Here is a 21,541-nt window from a genome sequence, read left to right as displayed (position 1 = left end):
TGCCCCAGGGCCCCAGAGCCTGTAGGGGTCCCCAGGGTGTCCCTCCCCATCTTAACTGTTGCTCCCCAGGGATTCTGCAGAGTCTGTTAAGTTGGGAGGTGATTGGGGGAGGGTCAGTAGCCTGCTCAGGGGCCAAGGAGGGAAATTTGGCTGCAACAAAGAGCCTCTAATGACGCTTTTTGGTCAGAAGGTGTCTGTTGGGGGGCCCCCAGGCTAATTTTGCCCTAGGGCCCAATTGTTACTTGAACCGGCCCTGCACACACACACACACACACCTCAGCTTACTGAAAAGTTTACGGAGAAGTAGAGGCTAGGATCTTGCCTTGGGCCACATTCCATCTTGAAGATTTTCTGTCAAAGCAGCACTGGGGCAGGTAAATATTAAACTGAATTACTCTGCAGAAAGGGGCGGAGCACCCCCATGGTTGCTATAGTTATGCCACTTAGTTTAAGACTTTTCAATAAATGTTATATCTTAACCACTTCACCTTCCCCGAGACGAGTAACTACATCCCTGCAAAATGCCATAACTGCTTGCAGGGCGTAGCTACTACGACCTTCCCCACTGCGCACTCCCATCTGCCTACCCAACACGTTCCCGCCGCTAATCATTAACCGCTAGATCAGTGAATGGGAACACAGTTCCCATTCATTAATCTAAGGGCCCGTGTGAATGGCCGCAGCCGTCTACGAGACGTTTGACCTTAGTTAAACATTTTGAATTAACCCCTGACCTCCCACACTCCCCAATAGGTACCAAGCTGTTTTTTTTTTTTGGGGGGGGGGGGGACATAAATCGTTACCTTAGGGACTGAACTGACTTATTTCCAAGTTATAGGATTTACCTGCAAGTTGGAATTACTGTATTTGCATTGACCATTAGTGTTGGTGTTTGAACTTGAAGGAGAATGAATTTGAAAACCCGAATTATCCCACACCAGATGTAGTGAAAAGGGTCACAGGGAGTTCACAATGCGTTTCATGCGACTCCGGTGCTTCCTCCTTCCAATTCAACTGGATTTGAACACTATTGACCAACTGAAGTGCCCACCAATCCCGTCACCAATACCTGTGTTTCCCTGAAAATAAGACTGTGTCATATATTCATTTTTGCACCAAAAGCTGTGCTAGGGCTTATTTTCAGGGGATGTCTTATATTTGTATGAACACACAAGTTCCTGTGCTGTGTCTCTTCCCCATTGTGCTGCCTCTTCCTCTGCTGGATCCACCTCTTGTGTGCTCGACCTTAAGTATTCTCCTGGTGTCTCCCTCTGTGCCACTATCCTCCTATGTCCCTTGTCCTCTGCTGTGTCTTCTGCTGTCCCCATGTCCTCCTGATGTCCTCTCGTGTCCTCCTCCATCCCCTGTTCTCCTGTGTTCCCCAATGTTCCCCTGCATCCTCCTCTTTCCCCGAGCGCCATGCCGCTGTTCCCCGAGCTTCAGCCTATGGAGTAGAACTATGGCAACATGTGTTTCTACTGGACCCGATGGTCTTGCAGACGGGACCATGGCTCTGTTACTGGGCCAATAACTGCATTTTCAGAGTAGCAGCGAGTGCAGTGATTGGCCAAATGATGGGCTCCATTAATAACACAAGTTGCTAGGGCTTATTTTCAGGGTAGGGCCTATATTTCGAGCATGCTCAAAATTCTTGCTAGGGCTTACTTTCGGGTGATGCCTTCATTTTGGGGAAACAAGGTTTCACATGTCAAGAGATTTTGATGGCAGCCCAATGGGAGGGTTTAGTGAGGGAGAAAGGAACGGGCACAATTTACACCTCGGGCCATGGACTCACTCTGTAAAGTTTGCTTTAAAATCTATCTGTTTATGGTTTGCATTAGGCGGCGCGTTTGCAAAATTCTGAGTCTGAATGGCTTAAGAGAAAAAAAAACACTATCTAAAAGTGATCTTTAAGATCTGTGCTGAATTGATACATTTATGTGTTTCATGTCTGTCTTGAAGCTTTCGTCCGTTCGTTCCGCTTGTCTGATGTAACAAACACAGCGATTCTGTAAACATTTACACAAATCCCTTTATTAAAACAGGGAGCGCCATTCTTAAAGAGCATCACAAGAACAAGCCGGGCCTTGATATATAATCAGAAGATTCCGCTTATCTGGCCGGGAACATTGGAAGAGAAAACAAAACAAAAAAAGTAAAAGATTTATGATGTAAAGTCGCCCGCGCCTGTGTGTTATCTGTTCCACGCGATACAAGTGTGCGGCTTCTGCTCTGTCGAGTACATGGCAGTGCGCAAGGCATTTCCCAAGTTACTATGAATTACAGCTGTTTATCTTGCAGGCTTTCTTTAAGATTAATTAAATGCAAATGTAACTCCGGCAATCCTGGGAATACCTGCCAGACCCCTTATTAATACCTTCACTTAAAAACCTCTGTGCCAAAGAGTCATTAATTTGCACGTATGGAAAAAAAAAACAGAAAAGGAAGACGCGCTGCGTCGCCTGCAAAACAATTCATGGACGGCTGCCCAATTAGCCGGTCGCGCTCTGATCCTCCTTTCAGGCCCTGTGGCCCTTGGAGGACACAATAAGGCTCCGACGATAACCTGGCAACATAGGTAGAGATGCAGCCAAGTGTGAATGTTTGAAGCCATAGTTTGGCTGCCATTGCGGCGGTGGAAGGGGGGAGAAAAAAAAGAGAGAGAGAGCGCAGGCACCGTGTCATCCAGTACAAAGGATAAAAAGAGATTTATCCGGAAATTTGATGTGGCACCACATATGGGATACATGAGTGCTGTAATACAACAGGCCACAGTTTTTTAATTTTTTTTTTCCAGTTTTCGTTTTTCTCTCCTGCATGTGAGGTTGAGGACATGTGCAGCCATCCCAACGTCTGGGGGAATGTGTATTTAATTTGAGCCGAGGTGGTGGCAAGGATGGGGGGGGGTGCTTGCTTTGCCACAGGTTTGTGGCAGATGGCCCTGTGTCAGCTACGACAAGCAGCCAGCCTTTGCCTCCTACGCGTTTCTTGTTTTTTCCTTTTCCTCTCTCTCTCTCTGATCAGGTAAATATGCCCAAGCTCGAGAAAGTTCGACAAATTCCGCCCGAGGCTGCGAGATTGCGACTTAGCCCCATCTGTCACAGATCGGCGCCGGGGTGTGCTGCGAGCACAGACCTGAATTCGCCGCTCAGCGATGCCCAGGAATACGTTTTCGTCTCACCCTGCAAAAAAAGGAAAAATAAATAAAAAAATATATGAGGAAAAAAAAAATAAGAGTTGAAAAGACATTAACTGTTCAGGGAAGAGACGGTCTCATCCTGAAAAATGAGCAATTTCTAAACATGAACATATTGCATTACTGGGTATTTACATGCGACAGCTATAAATAATATATCATTGTTTTTGCTGGAGTTATGAATATCGTATACACAGGACTATATTAACGCAGGAAGGAGGGATGCGGAGCAACAGGGTCTGAGATGGCAGAAAATGAGCGTAACCCTATGCGGATAGAAAAGCTGCTATCGCTATGCAACAGCTAAGGGCGGCACACGGTGTGTTTATTGATACTATTGACCTGATTTACTAGGACTTTAAAAGACTAGAAGGGGGAGATCAGAAGTCTTCCTGTAAAACTAGTATGGATTTATTGTGGATAACTGCAGAGTTCTTCACTGTCTTCCAAAAGTACTTAAAGGAGTACTGTAGGGGGGTATGGGGAAAAAGGCCCCGTTCACACTTGCGGTTTAGTAAAAACCGCACCGGATGTCCGGACCGCACCGTATCCGGACCGGACCTGATCCGTACGGTTCCTATCCGGATCCGGTCCGGATCCGGTCCGTTTGCATCCGGTTTCCGTGCGGTGTGAACACGGTTGCGGTCCGGATCCGGTTTCTTAAGGAGATAACATCCTTTTAATTACCTGGGGCCTGGGAGGTCAGCAGAAGGGTCTGGGGTCATTGTTGGAGACAGGTGGACGTGTGGAGACCATCCGTGGATACAGAGACTGCAGTTGGGACCATGGATCCAGGCATTTTTTACTCGTAAACCTGGGAATTCTCTCTGTTGTTCGCCTCCTTCAGACATATCAGACATGTTGCTGGCAAAAAGAGCTCCAGCATGAAATCGCTGCTGCCCCACTCTTCGCTGGGCCCATGTGGTCCCCATCCAAAATGCATAGGAAGTGGGGTAGAACGTCCGGTTTTTGTAGCCAGTGTGTTGTGCGCTCTCCGGCTCTCATTGCTTTGTATTGGCCGGATGGTGCAGTCCGGCTCCGCTCCGGATACGGCTGCCGGAGGAGCCGGACCAAAAAATAGCGCATGTTGGAACGGACGCCGGAGTCCGGATCCGGCCCGGATCCGGTCCGGCAGAACGGACGCATGTGAACGGACGCATAGGCTTTCATTGCCATGCCGTGCGTCCGTTCCGTCCGTTCTGAAAGCGGTCCGGCTCCGGCACGGCGATTCCGGACGGCCACCGCTAATGTGAACCGGGCCTTACCCGGGGTTTCTAATGGTCCCTCGCAGACATCCTGTGCCCACGCAGCCGCTCACCGATGCTCCGGCCCCGCCTCCGGTTCACTTCTAGAATTTCTGATTTAAAGTCAGAAAACCACTGCGCCTGCGCGGCCGTGTCCTCGCTCTTGTTGACGTCACCAGGAGTGTATTGCGCAGGCCCAGTACAGGCAGCACCTGCACAGTAGGTTCCTGGTGACTTCAGCAGGAGCGTGGACATGGCTGCGCAGGCGCAGTGGTTTTCCAACTCAGAAATTCCAGAAGTGAACCGGAGGCGGGGCCGGAGCATCAGTGAGTGGCTGCGCGGGCACAGGATGTCTGCAGGGGACCACTAGAAGCCCCAGGTAAGTTCAACTCATTTCCCCCTACAGTACTCCTTTAAAGGATATCTGAAGTGAGTGGGATATGGAGGCTGCCATATTTCTTTCCTTTCAAGTAATGCATATACTCTGGCTCTCTTGCTGTTCCTCTGCCTCTAATACTCATAGCTATAGACCCTGAACAAGCATGCAGATCAGATGTTTCTGGCTGAAGTCTGACTAGATTCGCCGCATGCTGGTTTGAGGTGTGTGATTCAGATACTACTGCAGCCAAAGAGATCAGCAGGACTGCCAGGCAACTGGTATTGTTTAACAGGAAATAACTATAGCAGCCACCATATACCATTAAATAGTTATTCAAATGGAAGTGATTATGGCTCATGTGTACAAGACAATGACTCCACATTAATTCCCTTGTGAAAAATCACACCATGTTGTCTTTGACATTCATATCAGACACTGGTGTTGATGTACTACTGCTGAAGAACAATGGAGAAAAAACTGGAGAACCTGGGCTGGATATTTATAAAAAAATGTCAGGTGGCAAGGTTTAAAGGGAATCTTAAGTGACATGTGACATGATGGGTTAGACATGTGTATGTACAGTACAGTGGAAAGCATACACTTATCTATGCTGTGTTCCTTTTCTTCTTTCTCTGCCTGAAAGAGTTAATATTCAGCTGTGCAGCTGATAGTTTCTCTCAAGTCAGACTAAAACGTTCTTCACTGATAAGGAATTACAGCCATAACTACTCCATCCTGGCAGCAAACTGGACTTCTTAGATCAGGGGATAAATTAAAAAAAGTTCAATAATTCATACAGTATATTTTAGCTCTCTGAGACACAGGGCAGATTGTGCAATTGATCTGAGACAAAACAATATATCTGCCGTTTAACATTTTAAATATAACCTAAAACTGTGGAACAAGTAAAAGTAATTTTTTGGAGTAGGAGGATAGATACAATTGTTTATTTACTCATCAGTTTATTTTCACATGAGGTTCACTTTAAGTCTTTTAGTTCATGTGTATTTTAAGGGGAGTGAATGGGGCGGGGAAGAGGAGGGACTGGGTGCGTGATAGGATGGAACATTGTAGCAAGCCAGTCTCTTACTGTTTGAAAACTTGAGCTAAAATAAGTGATTATGGGGATGAGGGGAAAGAGAAGTGGAACGGACAACACACAACTGTATGTGGATCCAGAATGAACATACCTCTTTGCTTACCTAGGCAGCTTTGCCTTGGACCAGGTATACTTATACTAATATGTAAAAACAACTTTAAACAGTATTCAGATAGTCCGGTGGTGTAAACCAGGGCCAGCACTGCCATTGAGGTAAAGGGGGTCCACACCACCGGACCCCCCCAGGTGGCCTCCCACTGATTGCTCCAACCCCCCATCAAAGTCAGCTGTCAGCTCCCGGAGCCCCCGCACTGCCGGACCTCTCAAGTGCAACTCCCCCCGCCCCTCCCTCCCCTCCCCGATTGGTCCCCTGTTGTTGATCTACATTCGGCTTACATAACATATGTATTGTACTGTCCATGTTTTGATTTTTAAATATTAAATTAAGAAAAAACTGTCCAACTGTCCCAGACATTTTCCATCTTTACTACTTCTGACTGAAGCCAATCCTGATGTAATTTCCTCTTTTGCTCTTTTTTTCTCTTAGAAATTCCACTGTCATATCTAGCTTGCTTTGTAAACACATGTGAGCATAGCACAGATGGTATTTCAGCTGCCTCTGCAGAGGGGTGAGGTGTATATCACTTCTCAGCCTCCTGTCACACTGAACTGCCCTCAGCTAATCAGGAAGGAGCAGAAATGTGGAAGGGGAGAGAACAAGCTTCTTTCTCCACAACAATGTACCAGAACAGAGCCAAGCTAAACTGAGATAAGATTCATTACAGCAGACACATTAATGGTTATATTGGAATGCTTGCAATGCAGACTGCATGTAGACTACATAATAAACACAGAGCAGTGGGGAAACGGAATTTGATTTTATGGCTGATAATTCCACTTTAAAGGTATTATAAGTACCAATAGGGATCAGATATTTATAATCAGAGACACGGAGATTATAAAAAGGTTTGGATATGTAATCATCTATACATCCTGCCTTACTAAAAGCAACAAACAAATGACATGAAGAAGCCTCGATTAGCTCAGAGGTCCTCTAATGGGTTACACAAAACTGTTGTTCATTAAAGGGGCAGTGGACTCCCAGTGACTGGAGGTAATCATCTGAAGACAGTGCAGTCTGCTGTACATCGGTGGGAATCAGGCCAGTGACGAGCAGAGGGAATGCTGGGATATATATGCACTTAGAGCAGCCTTTCTCAACCTTCTTACCCTGGAGGAACCCTGCAAACAATGTTTTGATCTCAAGGAACTGGTGAATTTGTTTTGCAGGAGGCATAGTCTTTAAAAGTAGTGTGGCTGCTTATTTCACTACCCCAAATTACACTGACGCTATACCGTCTCCTGAGCCCCCAATTTAGTGCTTCTTGTTACAGTACCACCTATAATAGTGTGCTCTATTATACTTCCCCCACCATGCGGGGAAATTCCAAGGAACCTCTGCAAAGCACTCATGGAACCCTGGTTGAGAAAGCCTGGCTTAGAGGCTATAGTCACTGGCGTAACAATAGGCCCTGCAGCCCCTGCCCTCGCGTTTTGGGGTGCTTGAGGGGTCTGCGCTTCCCTCCAGCATCAATAACTTTATCTGTGTAGCAGCGGGCAGCGGCAGCTACATACCTTCCGTGCGCTCCAGCGAGGACGCTTCTCTCTCTTGCCTCTGACGCGACTTCCTGTATAAACAGGAAGTCACGTCAGACACAAGAGGGAGAAACGTCCGCGCTGGAGCGCACGGAAGGTATGTAGCTGCCGCTGCACAGATAAAGGTATTGATGCTGGAGGGGAGCGCAGAGGGGAGAGCCCGAGGTGAGGGGGGGGGACCGTCCCCCCTCCCCGTCGAAGTGCAGCATGGCTTTCCCCTCATGCTGCGACCCCTCCAGCCCCCTAAAATGGCCCCCGAGCGGGCCCCTGGAGGCCCGCTCAGAATTTCTGAACGGGGGCCCGGGGGGCCTAGTTACACCCCTGGCTATAGTCATTATCTGAATGGTGATACCGGGCTATATGATAAGTGGCCAATCACAGGGCCTTGAAACCGATGGAATTATTGCTGATACACAGAAGCTACATCTCCCTGCTCCTTAAAGCGACCATGACCTAATTGTAATATTATAAGTTTAACTACTTTGCATCCAGACCTTGTTTCCCCCTTATGGACCAGAGCAGTTTTGACAGTTTAGCTATGTCCTTATTTAATCAGAAATATTGTTATCCCTACTTATGACACAGAAATGAAATACATATTGTTTTTTTCAAGACAAACTAGGCTTTCATTGTATGCCATTTTTTTACCCTCAAACAATTTTGTTTTCTATGAATTAATGGAAAAACAAGGAAAAAAATAGAAAAAAAAACACATTATTTCTCAGTTTTACCAATTCCAGTTTCAAAATAAAAAGTGCTACTGTAGATAAAAAACACAACTTTTGTTTAGCTATTCTTACTGCTTATCACAAAACTCAGATTATGTTCCTGTTACAATTTATGGTGAAGATATTTGATTCTGAAATAATGCCACAGAGTGTATTTTTCACTATGAACTGAGAAAATAAAAGTATTTTTAATGGTAAAAATCAATCTCATTAGCTCAGGGAACATATATTCCCGTTCACCAATTTGTGCTGCATCAGATAGTGCCAGAAATGTGCACAGGGGCAAGCCCAATCCTGCCCAGCATTGCTTTTGCTGCAGGACGTATATCTACTGACTCGTGGCTTAGATGAAGTCACAGAGGACGTAGGTATACTGTAGTGGTGGATAAAGTGGTTAAAGACATCTGGAGAGGAAAGCGATAAGAATTCCCTCCTGTTGTTCTTTTAGGGCTATGGCTCACCAGAGGGATTTCAGCAGTGTTTTGGAATCACCTAAAGAGTGTAAAACCGGTCTAAAAGACGTCTACTGTCACCTGTAATGCACCTTAGTGTTCATATGGAGTACCTTAAAAAAAATACCAAAAAATAAAAACAAACAAACAAAAATCACTTACACTTGATTGGCTGATTATGTGTCTGTGGACCACCATAAAATGGCTGGGAGTGAGCATTTGCTTCTCTTGTGTTTTGCATTTAACATGTAGATAGAGGCAGTGCGGGTGAATCCCCTGGTGGTGGGAGTATTTGGGCTCACCTGCACTTCCCTCTAGGTGTCGCATGTGGGTTTGAGGGTCAGTGGTGAAGGCAGAGCCCGAGACCCCCTTCTGTCATGTGCACCAGTGTTTGTATTCCTATGGAGTACCTTAAAGCGGATCCGAGATGAAAAACTATCTATAACAAGTAACTTGTCTATATATATTATCTAAAGTTTTAATAGTTTACACAGCACATCTAGCTACAAAGAGCTTTAACGTTTTATGATTATTTATTCCTGTAATACAATGAGAGCAGTCATGTTCTGTTTGTCACATTGTCACAGGCTGAGGGCTGGAGATGCTATCAGCTCGCCTGTGTGTAAATTCAGCCCCCTCTCCTCCTCCCTCCTCCCCTCTGCCTCTGAAATCTCTGGCTAGTAACCACCTCCTCCTCCTGCCCAGGCTAAGCTCCCATAAGCTCTTGCTACAGTGCCAAGGCACAAAAGGAGCTGTGGACGAGGCTTGTCTAGTTTATAGGGAATTAGGGTATTAAAACAAAACAAAAAAAAAGTATTTGGCTTGAGGAATGCCCTATAAACTATATGAAAGGAACACAATTATGCAATGAGTAAAAGTTTATCTTGGATCCACTTTAAAGCGGATCTGAACTCAGAACTTTCTCTCTGCTCTAAACGATACGCAAAACTTAAAAAAAAAAACATTTATTTGTTACAGCTGATACTAAATCCTGCAATAAATCTGCAGTGTGTCTACTTTCTGCTTTCATGGAAGCAAACATATTGTTAGCATTCTGGGCTTTCAAATTAGCCTCTCTGCCGTGGCAGTCAGCTGACACAGCTATGGGATGATGGGGAATTAGACAGGCTAAACTTTCTAAATACATACAGGGTGCATTTCTCTGTTTTTCTTCTGTCCTGTGCGAGAGAATTCAGGTTCACTTAAAAAAAACAAAAAACAAAAAACACACAAACAAAAAACAGGGCAACTTAAAAACTGAAGCCATATATGGAGCTGTGGCAGATTTTCTATAGGTTGTGAGCTGCCCCCAATGTACACAACATTTAATCCAAACAACAGACAGGAGAGAGGTCTGTGTATACAAATTAAATATGAGAGTTACATAATTTATAGGAAGGCAGCAAAAAACCCCGGAGGGAAAGGGACACTTATTTTAATAATCCTATTTCTCTTTATTCCTATTTTTCAATATTTTTTTTTTCATACTTGTGTGTGAAACCTGCCTTTGTCAACATCTTGCGCTCCCCAACACGTCTCTCCTTGCTTCCCAGCAGCTCCCTGTTTACAACCTAAAGGTCCCCCTTCCATTGTGAGTGCCTTAAATTATAAATGGATGTGTACTTTGCTCACACCAAATGTGTATCCATCTGTCACCCTATTTATCCCATCCCCTCATCGTGGTAACTGCCGCTTTTTCTCTATATAAACATGTCTTTTCCCCTGCCATGTTGCGCCACTCTGAAGAGAGCGCGCCGGCTGCTGCGAGACGTCTTTTGTCTCCGACGCCGATGGGAGAAAAAGATGGCACTTCGCACGATCCAAATTAACAAAGTTTCGAGGAAAGAAAAAATGAAACCCACAAAATTCTGTAATAGTTACATTGTGGATCTTTTAACACTAGCGCCTTGCGTTACACCGTTTTTACCGCAGGGTAACGCTATGCCAATGGAAGTCTATGGGACATTACATTACAAATGTCTGGAACAGTGAGTTCCACCAAGTAACCATTATCCCTAATGTCAGAGTGTTTTCACAGGATGGTGACCACAGAAGATATTAGTGAGGCCACCTTGTGCCGGCTGTACAACGAAACATTGCGGTGTATCACTTAGTCGGAAATAACGTTTGTTTATAAAATGCCCAAAAACAAGGATTATGCTGCATAAGTCTTTCTGAATACGAAGTTAAAGCACTTATATGTAGGTGTGCTTAAATAGGCACTATGATGAAAACTGTAAAATGTAAAGAGGCCCTGTAGTGGCATATAGTGGAGTGCAGTAAATTATTCAGGAAACCCACTTTTATGGTAATTTTCCTGGTTGCAGCATCAAAAACATTTCCGTTATCCATATTTAGTCATGCTGGTGGCTGTGGGGCTCTGACAGGACACAGATTGCAACAATTCATTGCCGCGGACTCATGAGGTTATCACTGCTGTTTTGTCGCTGCACCCTCTTGCTTGGCTTCTGACCCTGTGATTACTCGGAGCCATTCACAGTAATCACAGCTCACAATAGGGAGACAATGGCACTAGTCCTTAAGGGGCCAGAGGCATTCGGTACTGAAAAAGTTAAAAAGACTGGTGGAAGGGGAAAAAAGCATGCGTGGGTGCGGATCAGGTAGAGTTACGGTACTCTACCTGATCCGGCTAGCCCTCCAGATCAGGTGGTATGATTTTTTTTTACATCAGTCTGAGGTCCCGGGTTCTCTTTGACCCTGGATTCACACGCCAAAAACAGGCCTTCGTCTGGCAATTGGCCAAGCAGGAAGTGACGCCCGCTTGTGGTCACTCCCTGCTACAGGTATGCAGAAGGGCACTGAAGCGTATTGTAAAAAATAAGCTTTCGTGCATGCGCGCCGCAATGCCAACTTTAAAAAAAAAAAAACTGTGTCGCCATAGACTAGCATGACTTCCAGGCCGATGCAGATCACCGCAGGAGCCACATGGTAATGTAGGTATGTACCAGCGTTAAATTGGGCACTTCCGGTGCAGAGTACCGCAATGAGGGGAGTATGAACTTCCCCGGAGGGAATCATTAGGCTGCGGTAGCAGTGCGGCAATTTGTCTCACCGCACTGCGCCAGTGTGAAAGGGCCCTAACTCTTTCTGGATATTTAACCTCAACTTCCTAACCTTAACAAACAAAATAACCCACTAGTATCCTGATCTTCCTAAACAATGCCAAACTCTAACCAATAACTCTATCTGATAATTCCCCTTCCACCATCTCTAGCCCCGGCATTCAATCCAAGTGCCACGGGACAGATACAAAGAAACACTAATTACTAACAGGTGAAGGCTTGTGTCCCACTTGTAGACGCTAATGCCTCTGGATGCTGGCACTGGCTGTTGTAGCTAAGCCCCAGCACCCATACTTGCGTGTGGCTTCTTAATACTGCAGCTGCCATCATCGGCAATGTGTGCCATGTGCCCAAGCCTACCCGGCTGCACCAATCTGCTTCATGCCACAGTGCTGTTTATCCACCCAAATCTCGGTTTCAAATGGTCAGGTGGGGTCATGGCTTCAGTTAATGTCTGAACTCCCCTACCAGCTTTCTATAGAAAGGGTGGTACACCTATAGACAAAACAAGACACAGAACATTTATATTGCGCTTTTCTCCTGGCAGACTCAAAGCACCAGAGCTGCAGCCACTAGGGTGCGCTCTATAGGCAGGAGGAGTGTTAGGGAGTCTTGCCCCAGGCCTCCTACTGAATAAGTGCTGGTCTCCTGTGTCAGAGGCAGAGCCCTTATTCAGTACACTATCCATAGTCAACATAAGTGGCCAATGTATCAGGTCTGACACAAATTTGTATTACGCAGATATTTTTCATGGCAAAATATAGAAGTACTCAGGGCCGGATTTCTGGAAAGGCCTAAAGGCCCGGGCCTTGGGCGTCTGCAACCCAAGGGGCACCTGAGCATTAAAAAGGGGTTGAAACATATAAAAGAGGAGGCTGAAAATGGGGAGCAACTCATGAAAAAGGGAAATTGATGCCCAAGAGAGCTGTTCATGAAATAGAGGGCTACAGTACATGGAAAACAACACATGGAAGAGGGGGCTGCACATGGAATGGGAGGTCGGGGGGAGGAGGGGGCCGCCACACATAAAAGGGAAGACAGATAATACTCCTAAAGGCACAAAAAGTATAAATCAGGCTTTGGAGGTACCTTATTATTCAAAATAATAATCTGGTTTAATAATGCAGCTAATAACCATACTGATTCTTGTCAAGCAGCATTCCGGTAAGACAGGTCCACTTTAAAGCTCTCACCTTTCCGCACATGTCGCCCCCCTAGGAACTACTTTATAGGTTCTGTTAAGCTTGACACAAATTGGTTTTGTGCAGAAAAGTTGTGAGTGCTCAGGAGGAGGCCAATTGTAGCTCGTCTCCCAACAGATTGCCTGTTACCGACCGTCTGCTGCCTCATTCTCGTAACGCTACTTCTCCTCGTTTTGCACACGCTGGAGTTTTCTTGTTCTGAACAGGAGAACATGTGAGATTTGCCTGAGATCACCTATCTAGACAAGGGAAGCAGCTAAACACTCGTCTGTAAGGCTTCTACGGCATGTGATCTTCTCCCTCTTTCAAGGCATTTGTCATTCCGTCCAGCTGCTCCTGTGATTGCCACAGTCACGGGAGAAAGAAAGTGCACCCCGTAGAATGAAGGATCTGACTTCAGCAACTGGAATCTGACCTTCAGATACATACAGATAGATGGAGGTGATGCCATATAACACATATCATGCACCAGTTACTTTTTGTAGTCCCTTGTATAATTTGAACTGTATCTGCACTTTAAAAAATTTTTTTTTAATGCACATCACATTGATGGTCAAACTTGTCATTAAAACAATTAGTAGCCCTCAGTTTGCAGCAAGCAGGTTTTTCAGCTTCCTAATGCAGCCAAACGAGAGGGCGGCTGGGCGCAGTTATAGTCACCTGTTCCAGACGGCTTCTTCTCTTCCTCTAGCCTCAGCTCTGACCTTACTACAGGTCTTCTGGGTCATGTCACGTGATCGGATTCCAGGAGACCATGTCAGCGTTACAGTGCCACCTGGTGGTGGAAGAAACTCTTCCATCACCTCTCTTCCACCTATGACAGCCGATCACTTCTTTCTCCCCCAGGCAGGGCCGGAGCTACCATAGGAAAAAATGGGCAATTGCCCCTGGGCCCCAGAGCCTGTAGGGGCTCCCAAGTTGTCCCTCCCCCATCTTAACTGTTGCTCCCCAGGGACTCTGCAGAGCCTGTTAAGTTGGGAGGTGATTGGGGGAGGGTCAGTAGCCAGCTCAGGGGCCTAGGAGGGAAATTTGGCTGCAACAAAGGCCTCTAATGATGGTTTTTGGTTCGGGGGGTGTCTGTTGGGGGGGCCCCCAGGCTAATTTTGCCCTAGGGCCCAATTGTTACTTGAACCGGCCCTGCCCCCAGGGGGACAGCCGTGTTACACGGCTGTCCCCTGTACAGCGCTGCCATAGATTGCAGTGCTGTACCCTGTAAACCGCCGTCTAACAGTCTCCTATCGGCGATCACCGCTGGGAGACTGAAGGCGGGGCGGAACTCCGCCTACCAAGCGAAGATGCGCGCGTAAGTGTGTGCGATCTCCTGCAAAACAGGGCTGCAAGACCTTACGGCGATCAACGTTAGTTGGTCCTGGGGCTGCCACCGCAGCCATGCCCATCGGTGTGACGCAGCTGGCAAGTAGTTAAAGGACATCCGAGGTGAAAATAAACTGATGATAAAAATAATTGTATCTATCGTTCTTCTACTAACAATGACTTTTTTAGATACCCCACAGTTTTATTTTACATTTAAACAATTTTAACGTTTTTACTGTTTCATTGTCTCTGCTTAATGACATCTTCACTGAAATATGCTACAGCTCAAGTCTATGAATTATTGACCCTTTTTTTATCTCTGCTCCAGGAAGCCATTTACTGACAGGAACGTTTTTATGGCTGTAATTAGTTATCAGTGAGGGTTATTCTATACTGTAGTCTGACCCAGTCCTACCTGGTCCCATCCGGGCAGAAACTGTCACTTTCATACCTGATATTTAACCTTTTCAGTCAGAGAAAGAAAAAAAGGAACACAGCCTAGTTATCTGTATGCTAGGCACTGTACATACACATGTCTATCTCATCATGTCACATGTCATCTCGGTTGTCCTTTAAGCTTGAACTCCTGTCAAGGATATAGATATTGAGAAGGTTGTAAGGAATACTGCAAAATAAAAGAGAGATTCCTAGATTGGCGCATAGGGGACGAGGTGGGGAAATGTAAATGCGGAACCCAATCTCTGTACAGCGCTGTAGAATGTGATTTGCATACTCGGCCAGAGCCATGTGCTTCCTTGAAGTTATGTAACGTGAGGCGGAGTTATAAGTGGCACATCTGGTTTATATCCATACATAGTAACCCAATATTGCAGATTAAATGTATATTAAGCATGCAGATTGCATTGATTTGTGACTTACAGCAATGTCAAGAGATATAAAGTTAAGAGCCTAATTTCCCCGCTGAGTTTTGGGAATGAAGTATAAACATGATGTGAACCTCGCCGAAATAACGATTTGCTTTTCCCAACCTTTCATTCTGGACGTTTCCTTACAGATTACTCCACTTCACCTGCTTTTCTCTGGAACAAATAGTTGTTGTCAGTTGCGATTCTTGTCTTTTGGATGTGAATAACTCTGCGGTTTTCCCTATTTTTTTTTCTGCTTTATAAACTAGGCTATAAGAGTTTAGGACCCTCGTCTGGGTCATATGTCAATATAGTGAGGGCTTGCTGACAGGCTAGTGAATTAGAGTGCGAGTCCTGTTGCCAAGCGCACCATTTGCAGCAAGAAACCTGTTTGATGAAATCTGCTGTATTTCACTGGTCCATTTTCAAGGGACAAACCTTCATCTCAGAGTTATTAGCATCTTAATGACCATCTCTAGTTCTAAAAAGACACAGAAAGACTTTAAAGTGAACCTTGAGTAAAAATAAACTGATGAGATAAACAATTGTATCCATCCTCCTACTCCTAAAAATGACTTTTAGATGTTCCACAGTTTTACGGTATGTTAAAAAACTTAAGAAAGTAGATATATTGTTTTGTCTCAGCTCATGGACACAGTCTTTCTTGTGTCCCAGAGAGCTAAAATATATAAACTACTCATTTATTTTTTTTATCTATCCCCTGCTCTAAGAAGCCCACTTCTCTGCCAGGAATGTGTTTTATGGCTCTAATTCCTTATCAGTAAAGGACACGGTAGTCCTACTGGAGAGAAACTGTCAGTTGCACAGCCGAATATTAACTCTTTCAGCCAGAGAAAGAAGAAAGGAAACACAGTATAGGTATGTGTATGCTTGCCACTGTACATTCGCATGTCTATCCCATCAAGTCAGATGTCCGTTTTTTCTTTTAAATATTCAGCCCAGGTTCTCCAGTTTTCTCCATTGCACTTCAGCAGTAGTAAATCAACACCAGTGTCAGATAACCACCTTGGCGGTAATACCGCCACGGTGGATTGCTTAGCCCCTGGAGGGTCTTTTTGTAGCAATTTTTCGAAGGGGGTGTAGCTAGCACTTGGCTACCTACATCACCCCTCCCATCACAGCCGGCCCGCTCTGATTCCCTCGATCGCCGCTCTTTTTGCTTAACACCCCCCCCCCCCCTTCCCGGAGTCCGCGCTGGCGCAGCCTCTCCATAGCCTCCAGGGGTCTCTATGGCGGCGATCGGAACTGCGCATGACGTCAATGATGGCAGATGTCATGTCCGATCGTCGCCATAGCAATGCCTGAAGCTATGGCGGAAGTCTCGGCCATCGCGGGTTCTCGGCCAGGGAAATATCGCCGCCGGCGAGGGGAGGGGACACAGTGCCAGGGGACTGGGGGGAGAGTGTAGCTAGCTAGCTACACAAAAAAAAAATAACCTTTTTTTTAAAAAAAAGACACCCGCGGCTGCATGGCCTCAATAATTGTAACGCCAGGGTGGTTAATGTCAAAGACAACACGTTGTGATGTTGCACAAGGGAAGTCATGTGGAGTCAATGCCTTGTACACATGAGCCATAATCACTTCCATTTCAATAACTACTTACTGTAACTACTTCCGGACCTTGATGATTGAAATCTATGCCTTGTTTTGATGGCTATCGGGCTGCCAAGGCGTAGATTTCAATCAACCGCCGCTGCACGCATCAGCCGTTTTTGTCGCTCCCGCTGATCTCGCCGCTGAATCTGTATTGTTTAAAAGGAAATAAATATGGCAGCCTCCATATCCCTATCAATTCTGGTGTACGTTAACCAAAATAATTTGATCTTTCATTGACTGGAAGTGAATTATTTTGCAGACCAATGGGAAGCGTCTGATAATTGTTTTATTGGCAGTTAAGTGACTGGATGTGATGGTAAATATCGATTGGTGGTACACAAACTACACTGACCAATATAATGTGACAGGAGAAGGAAAGCCACCGGTACTGACCTGGAACAACAGGTTGCACAGAAAAGCCACTGCACACATGTGAATGTTGACTTGTCATTCCAGTAGGAATAAGCAAGCATTTTTGCTAAAAGAGTACCTACTCGTGTTTGAGATGAGGGCCGCAGCAGAGAGGGTTCATATACCTGCGTGTTGTCCTCTTGCTGAAGCGCTCAGTGCTGCGCTCCACCGTCCGGACATTTCCTACTTTACAGCAAAAGTTTCAGTTTGGAGGTATCAGGCGGATGGAGCGCAGTAAGTAAGCATGGAATTTACAGAATGAGGATTATGGAAACAAGGTTAAGGGTGGTGTTCTCCTTTACAGCTATAGGGTTTTAATACTCTGTGGTTCCTCTGAGTGAGTTCTCCTCTAAGGATTATTGACCAGGAGAGTGCAGTCTCACCCTGCCCATTTCTATGCAGGACTGCTCCTTCTCTTTGTCTTGGAAGGTGTACACATGAATCTAGTTCACTCCTGGTTTATGCTTACATTTCCCTGGATATGTAATAGCACTGCTGCAAGAAACAGTAAGGTTACCAGAACTTTCAGCCATGGTTTAAAAGGCACACTGGATGAAAGGTGACACAATTCATAGCCCTACCACTCATTCAGTGCTAGGAACCGAAGGGTCCAGCCATGCTACCTTTTCAGTATTCCTACCAAGTCATGATTAGGAGAGGCCACGTGGGGCAAGGGGAGGCCTACAGTCAGGTTTATCTTTATCTGACTTACAGGATCACTAGATCTCAGAACATTCCGATTTTACAGCACTGTCTACACCAGGGGTGGGCAAAAAACGGCCCATTTAACTGTTTCATCTGCTGATGAAGGGCCAGATATACTGCCCCCAGATACATTGCCCCCCAGCAGATGAACTGGCTTTGCGGCATCCCACAGACACTGCGCCAGTTAACCGGCTGTCGCTCTGCTGTTCCAAGCTGCGGAAGTCTTAGTAGAATCCGGCAGAAAGGCTACAGAAAAATGGCGTCTGAAGCCCAGCACTGGACTCTATTTGTGTCTCCCGTGCTGGGATCTGGTGGCCATTTTCCTGTAACCCTGACATGCCTGTCAGCACGGGAAGGTGAACTCTGCCTAATTTGTTTTATGGGGTAAAAGTTTTGTGCTGTATTTTTTTTTTGGGGGGGGGGGGGGTCAGGGGAGGGGCTGGGGGGGTGAATGGAATGCTGCCTCATATGTCTTTTTGTGTATTTTGAGGGTGACTATGCCACATTATGTGTATTTTATGGGAAACAGGGCCCCATTATGTGTATTTTGTCGCATTATTTGTATTTTGGGAAAAGCTATGCCAATTGTGTGCATTTTGTGTGAATCGCTGCCGCATGATGTTTGTTTTGTGGCAAATGCTGCCACAGTATGTGTATTTTGTGAGGAAATGCTGATGCATTGTGTATTTTTTGGGCGAAACGTTGCTGCCTTATGTGTATTTTATGGGAATGCTGCTGAATGATGTGTGTTTCATGGGAGGTGCTGCTGTATTATGTGTATTTTATGGGAAACGCTGCCACATTATGTATATTTTGTAGGAAACGCCACCTCATGTGTATATCGGAGCAAAAGCTGCCATATTATGTGGATTTTGTAGGAAACGCTGCCGCTTTATATGTACATTATGGGAGATGCTGCCACATTATGTGCGTTTTAATGGAAACGCTGCCCCGTTATATGGATTTTGGGGGAAACGCTGCTAAATTATGTGTATTTTGTAGGAAACGCTGCCACATTAGTATATTCTGGAGGAAATGCTGCAACATTATGTGAATTTCGTAGGAAACACTGCTGCTTTATGTGTATTTTGAAGGAAATGCTGCCACATTATGTGTATTTTAGCGGAAACACTTCTGCATTATGTGTCTTGCTGTCTGCAGGGGTCTGTTTGCTATCCCTGGGCCTGTGTTGTTTAGTGCCAAAGAGGCCTAGCTACTGCCATTTGCTGTTTGTGGGATGGGGGAACATTGTCTGATTAACTTTAGGGTCACTTTCCCTGTGTTTTGAAAGAAAACTAGGGCTCACTCTCTTTAAGTTACACTGTTTCTGTACACTGTTACACTGTAACCCCACCCACATCCTGTCGTGGCCACACCAATTTTTTGTCATGTCACGTGAAATGCGCCACACTCAATCCTTTTCCATGCTCCGTGCTTATTTCAGGTGCGATTCAGACTGCACTAGAGCCAAAGATCACCAGGACTGCCAGGCAACTGGCATCATTTTAAAGTAAATAAATATGGCAGCTACTATATCCCTCTCACTTTAGGGATCGCAATCGGATTGCAAAATACACTCGGTGGAAAATAGCCCTAACTGTTTGTAAACTATGGGACTCTCTTCTCATGTGTCCTTACAGGGAAAAAAAAATCAAACATTACTACGTAACTGCATCAATCCGAGGTTAACTCTGAAGTTTCTAAGAAAAAAAAAAAGGTTTAAAAATACAGCTATCCTTTAAGACTCACTTTCCTACTGTAAGAAACAAGAAAGGCATTTCCACCCTTTGCAGGCTGCGGCTACAGAAACTCTACTAGGAGGACTCTGCCTAGTGCAGACCCCACGCTGTCCTACATGGATCTGTTTGGTTTATAAATCGCTGGAACACACAGACTGCAGCAGAGCGAGCGGAAGACCATCAGGCCTGAGGGGTTCCACACATCATAAAGCTGCCTGCCTTCTGGGTGGGTTCGCCTCCTTCCCTGGGTTTTTTTTTTTCTTTTTTTCATTACAGGTTAAAAACTGCCTTCAATTCTACTGACTTGCAGAGCAAGGCAGAGCCTCGGAACTGTGCAGTCAGCATTTTAAACTATTACAAGCTACCTCCTGAACCATTGCCAAGTTAATAGACAATGAAAGATAATGAGCTTGAAATTGGGTGTTAAATTGCATTTTTTTCCCTCTCTGTTCCTATCTCTATTTTTCCCCCCCATGCTTTAACTGTTTCCTACAGATGCGCAATGACACATTCCATCCAGCCTACGTTGTCAAAATATCTGGCAAGTTAGATTTCATCACTGCACCCCCCCCCCCTTTCTCCTGTCACTCCCACGGATGGCACTGATGGAGTTAAATCGATCTGCCATTCATATCATCTGTAATACGCACAATGTGGTTGGTTTAATCTAAAACAAAGTCTCTCTTGGAAAAAAAATTAAAAATTAAAATCATGAGTACCAACAATGTAAGCCTACTGAATTTTTTTAAAATTATTATTTTTTATTTATATAGCGCCAACATCTTCCGTAGTGCTGTACATAGTACTAATAAAATTATTTTTAGTCTTTTAAAAGAAAAAGTAAAATAAAATGCCACGAATCTGTAATTAAAATATTAATCCTGTCCAAATGAAAAAATATAAATCTATAAAAAAATAGAAACTAAAAATATTCTATAATTCATGCTTTATAGCTGTTCTAAAATAGGTTATTTTTTTTTTAAATGACAATGTTGAAGGTCATTAAAGGACACTGGAATTTTAATCCCCCGCAATTCCCATAAGGGGGGGAAAAATTAAATATACATTCCACACCTGATAACAATCACCTGAATCCCTTTCTACTCTCTCTCTCTTTTTGCTTAAATAATATCCTAATAGTGAGAAGAGCTTATCTTCATTAGTCTAATTGTAAGAGAGTCTTTTCAACTTTCCCTTAAAGCTAATGAGCTGCATTAATCCAGGTTCATTTTTATAAGCCTCGTGGGTCCAAAAGTACAGGACAGTCGTTTCTCGAAAAAGCGACAAATTAAAAAGCAGAAGCCGGGTTGCCTTAAGTGCGAGTCTACCGTCAGACCTATGGTGCTACAACTGCCATGTCGTTTAATTAATCCTTGTTAGCATAACAACTCATATTCCGGGATAACGTACTGCTTTTTTTCAAAATAAGTACGCTAATTACACAGCCTCTCTTTTTATTGCGTTTTCTTTTTTTTTTTCATAGCAATTAAATTGTCATTATTATTATTATTATTATTATTATTATTATTTTTTGAAAGGTCTTTCGGAGCAGGTACCTGAAAGCGGTGTTTGCGCACGAGATGGGGCCTTTTGCTGAAATTCTGCAGCTTTTTCGAGAGCTGTTCAGGTGTCGAATACAGATATTCCGCTGCAGGAAAAAACAGATACATTTTTAATGAAACAAAAACCTCAAAGAACACACTCGATATTAGTCACTTTACTAATTAAAAATGCATATCGCTCTGTGCTGTCTCGTGTTTTACATTATTTAAGCCTGATTTTTTTTTTTCAGAGCTTACCTTTCGCTCAAGAGGATTTTTAATGTTAAATAAGAGAGTGTACTTGTTCTG

At 44.7% G+C, this 21,541-nt stretch overlaps 1 protein-coding gene across 5 annotated transcripts in view; it reads right to left on the bottom strand.

Annotated features, from left to right (window-relative positions):
- Positions 1 to 2,007: 2,007 nt before the first annotated feature.
- Positions 2,008 to 21,541, bottom strand: part of GTDC1 (glycosyltransferase like domain containing 1) — a 345,909-nt gene continuing 326,375 nt past the window's right edge. For all 5 annotated transcript variants that reach the window (XM_068245867.1, XM_068245869.1, XM_068245868.1 and 2 more), the window contains 2 exons: positions 21,248 to 21,339; positions 2,008 to 3,182 (listed from right to left, as the gene is read on the bottom strand). In XM_068245867.1, coding sequence (XP_068101968.1) covers positions 3,099 to 3,182; positions 21,248 to 21,339 — 176 coding nt within the window. In that variant the 3' untranslated portion in view covers positions 2,008 to 3,098. The remainder of the gene's footprint in view (positions 3,183 to 21,247; positions 21,340 to 21,541) is intronic.

This window comes from Hyperolius riggenbachi, chromosome 7, assembly GCF_040937935.1.
Source record: "Hyperolius riggenbachi isolate aHypRig1 chromosome 7, aHypRig1.pri, whole genome shotgun sequence".
NCBI lineage: Eukaryota > Metazoa > Chordata > Amphibia > Anura > Hyperoliidae > Hyperolius > Hyperolius riggenbachi.
The sequence above is the reverse complement of the archived record's forward strand: the minus strand, read 5'-3'. Positions and strand labels throughout refer to the sequence as shown.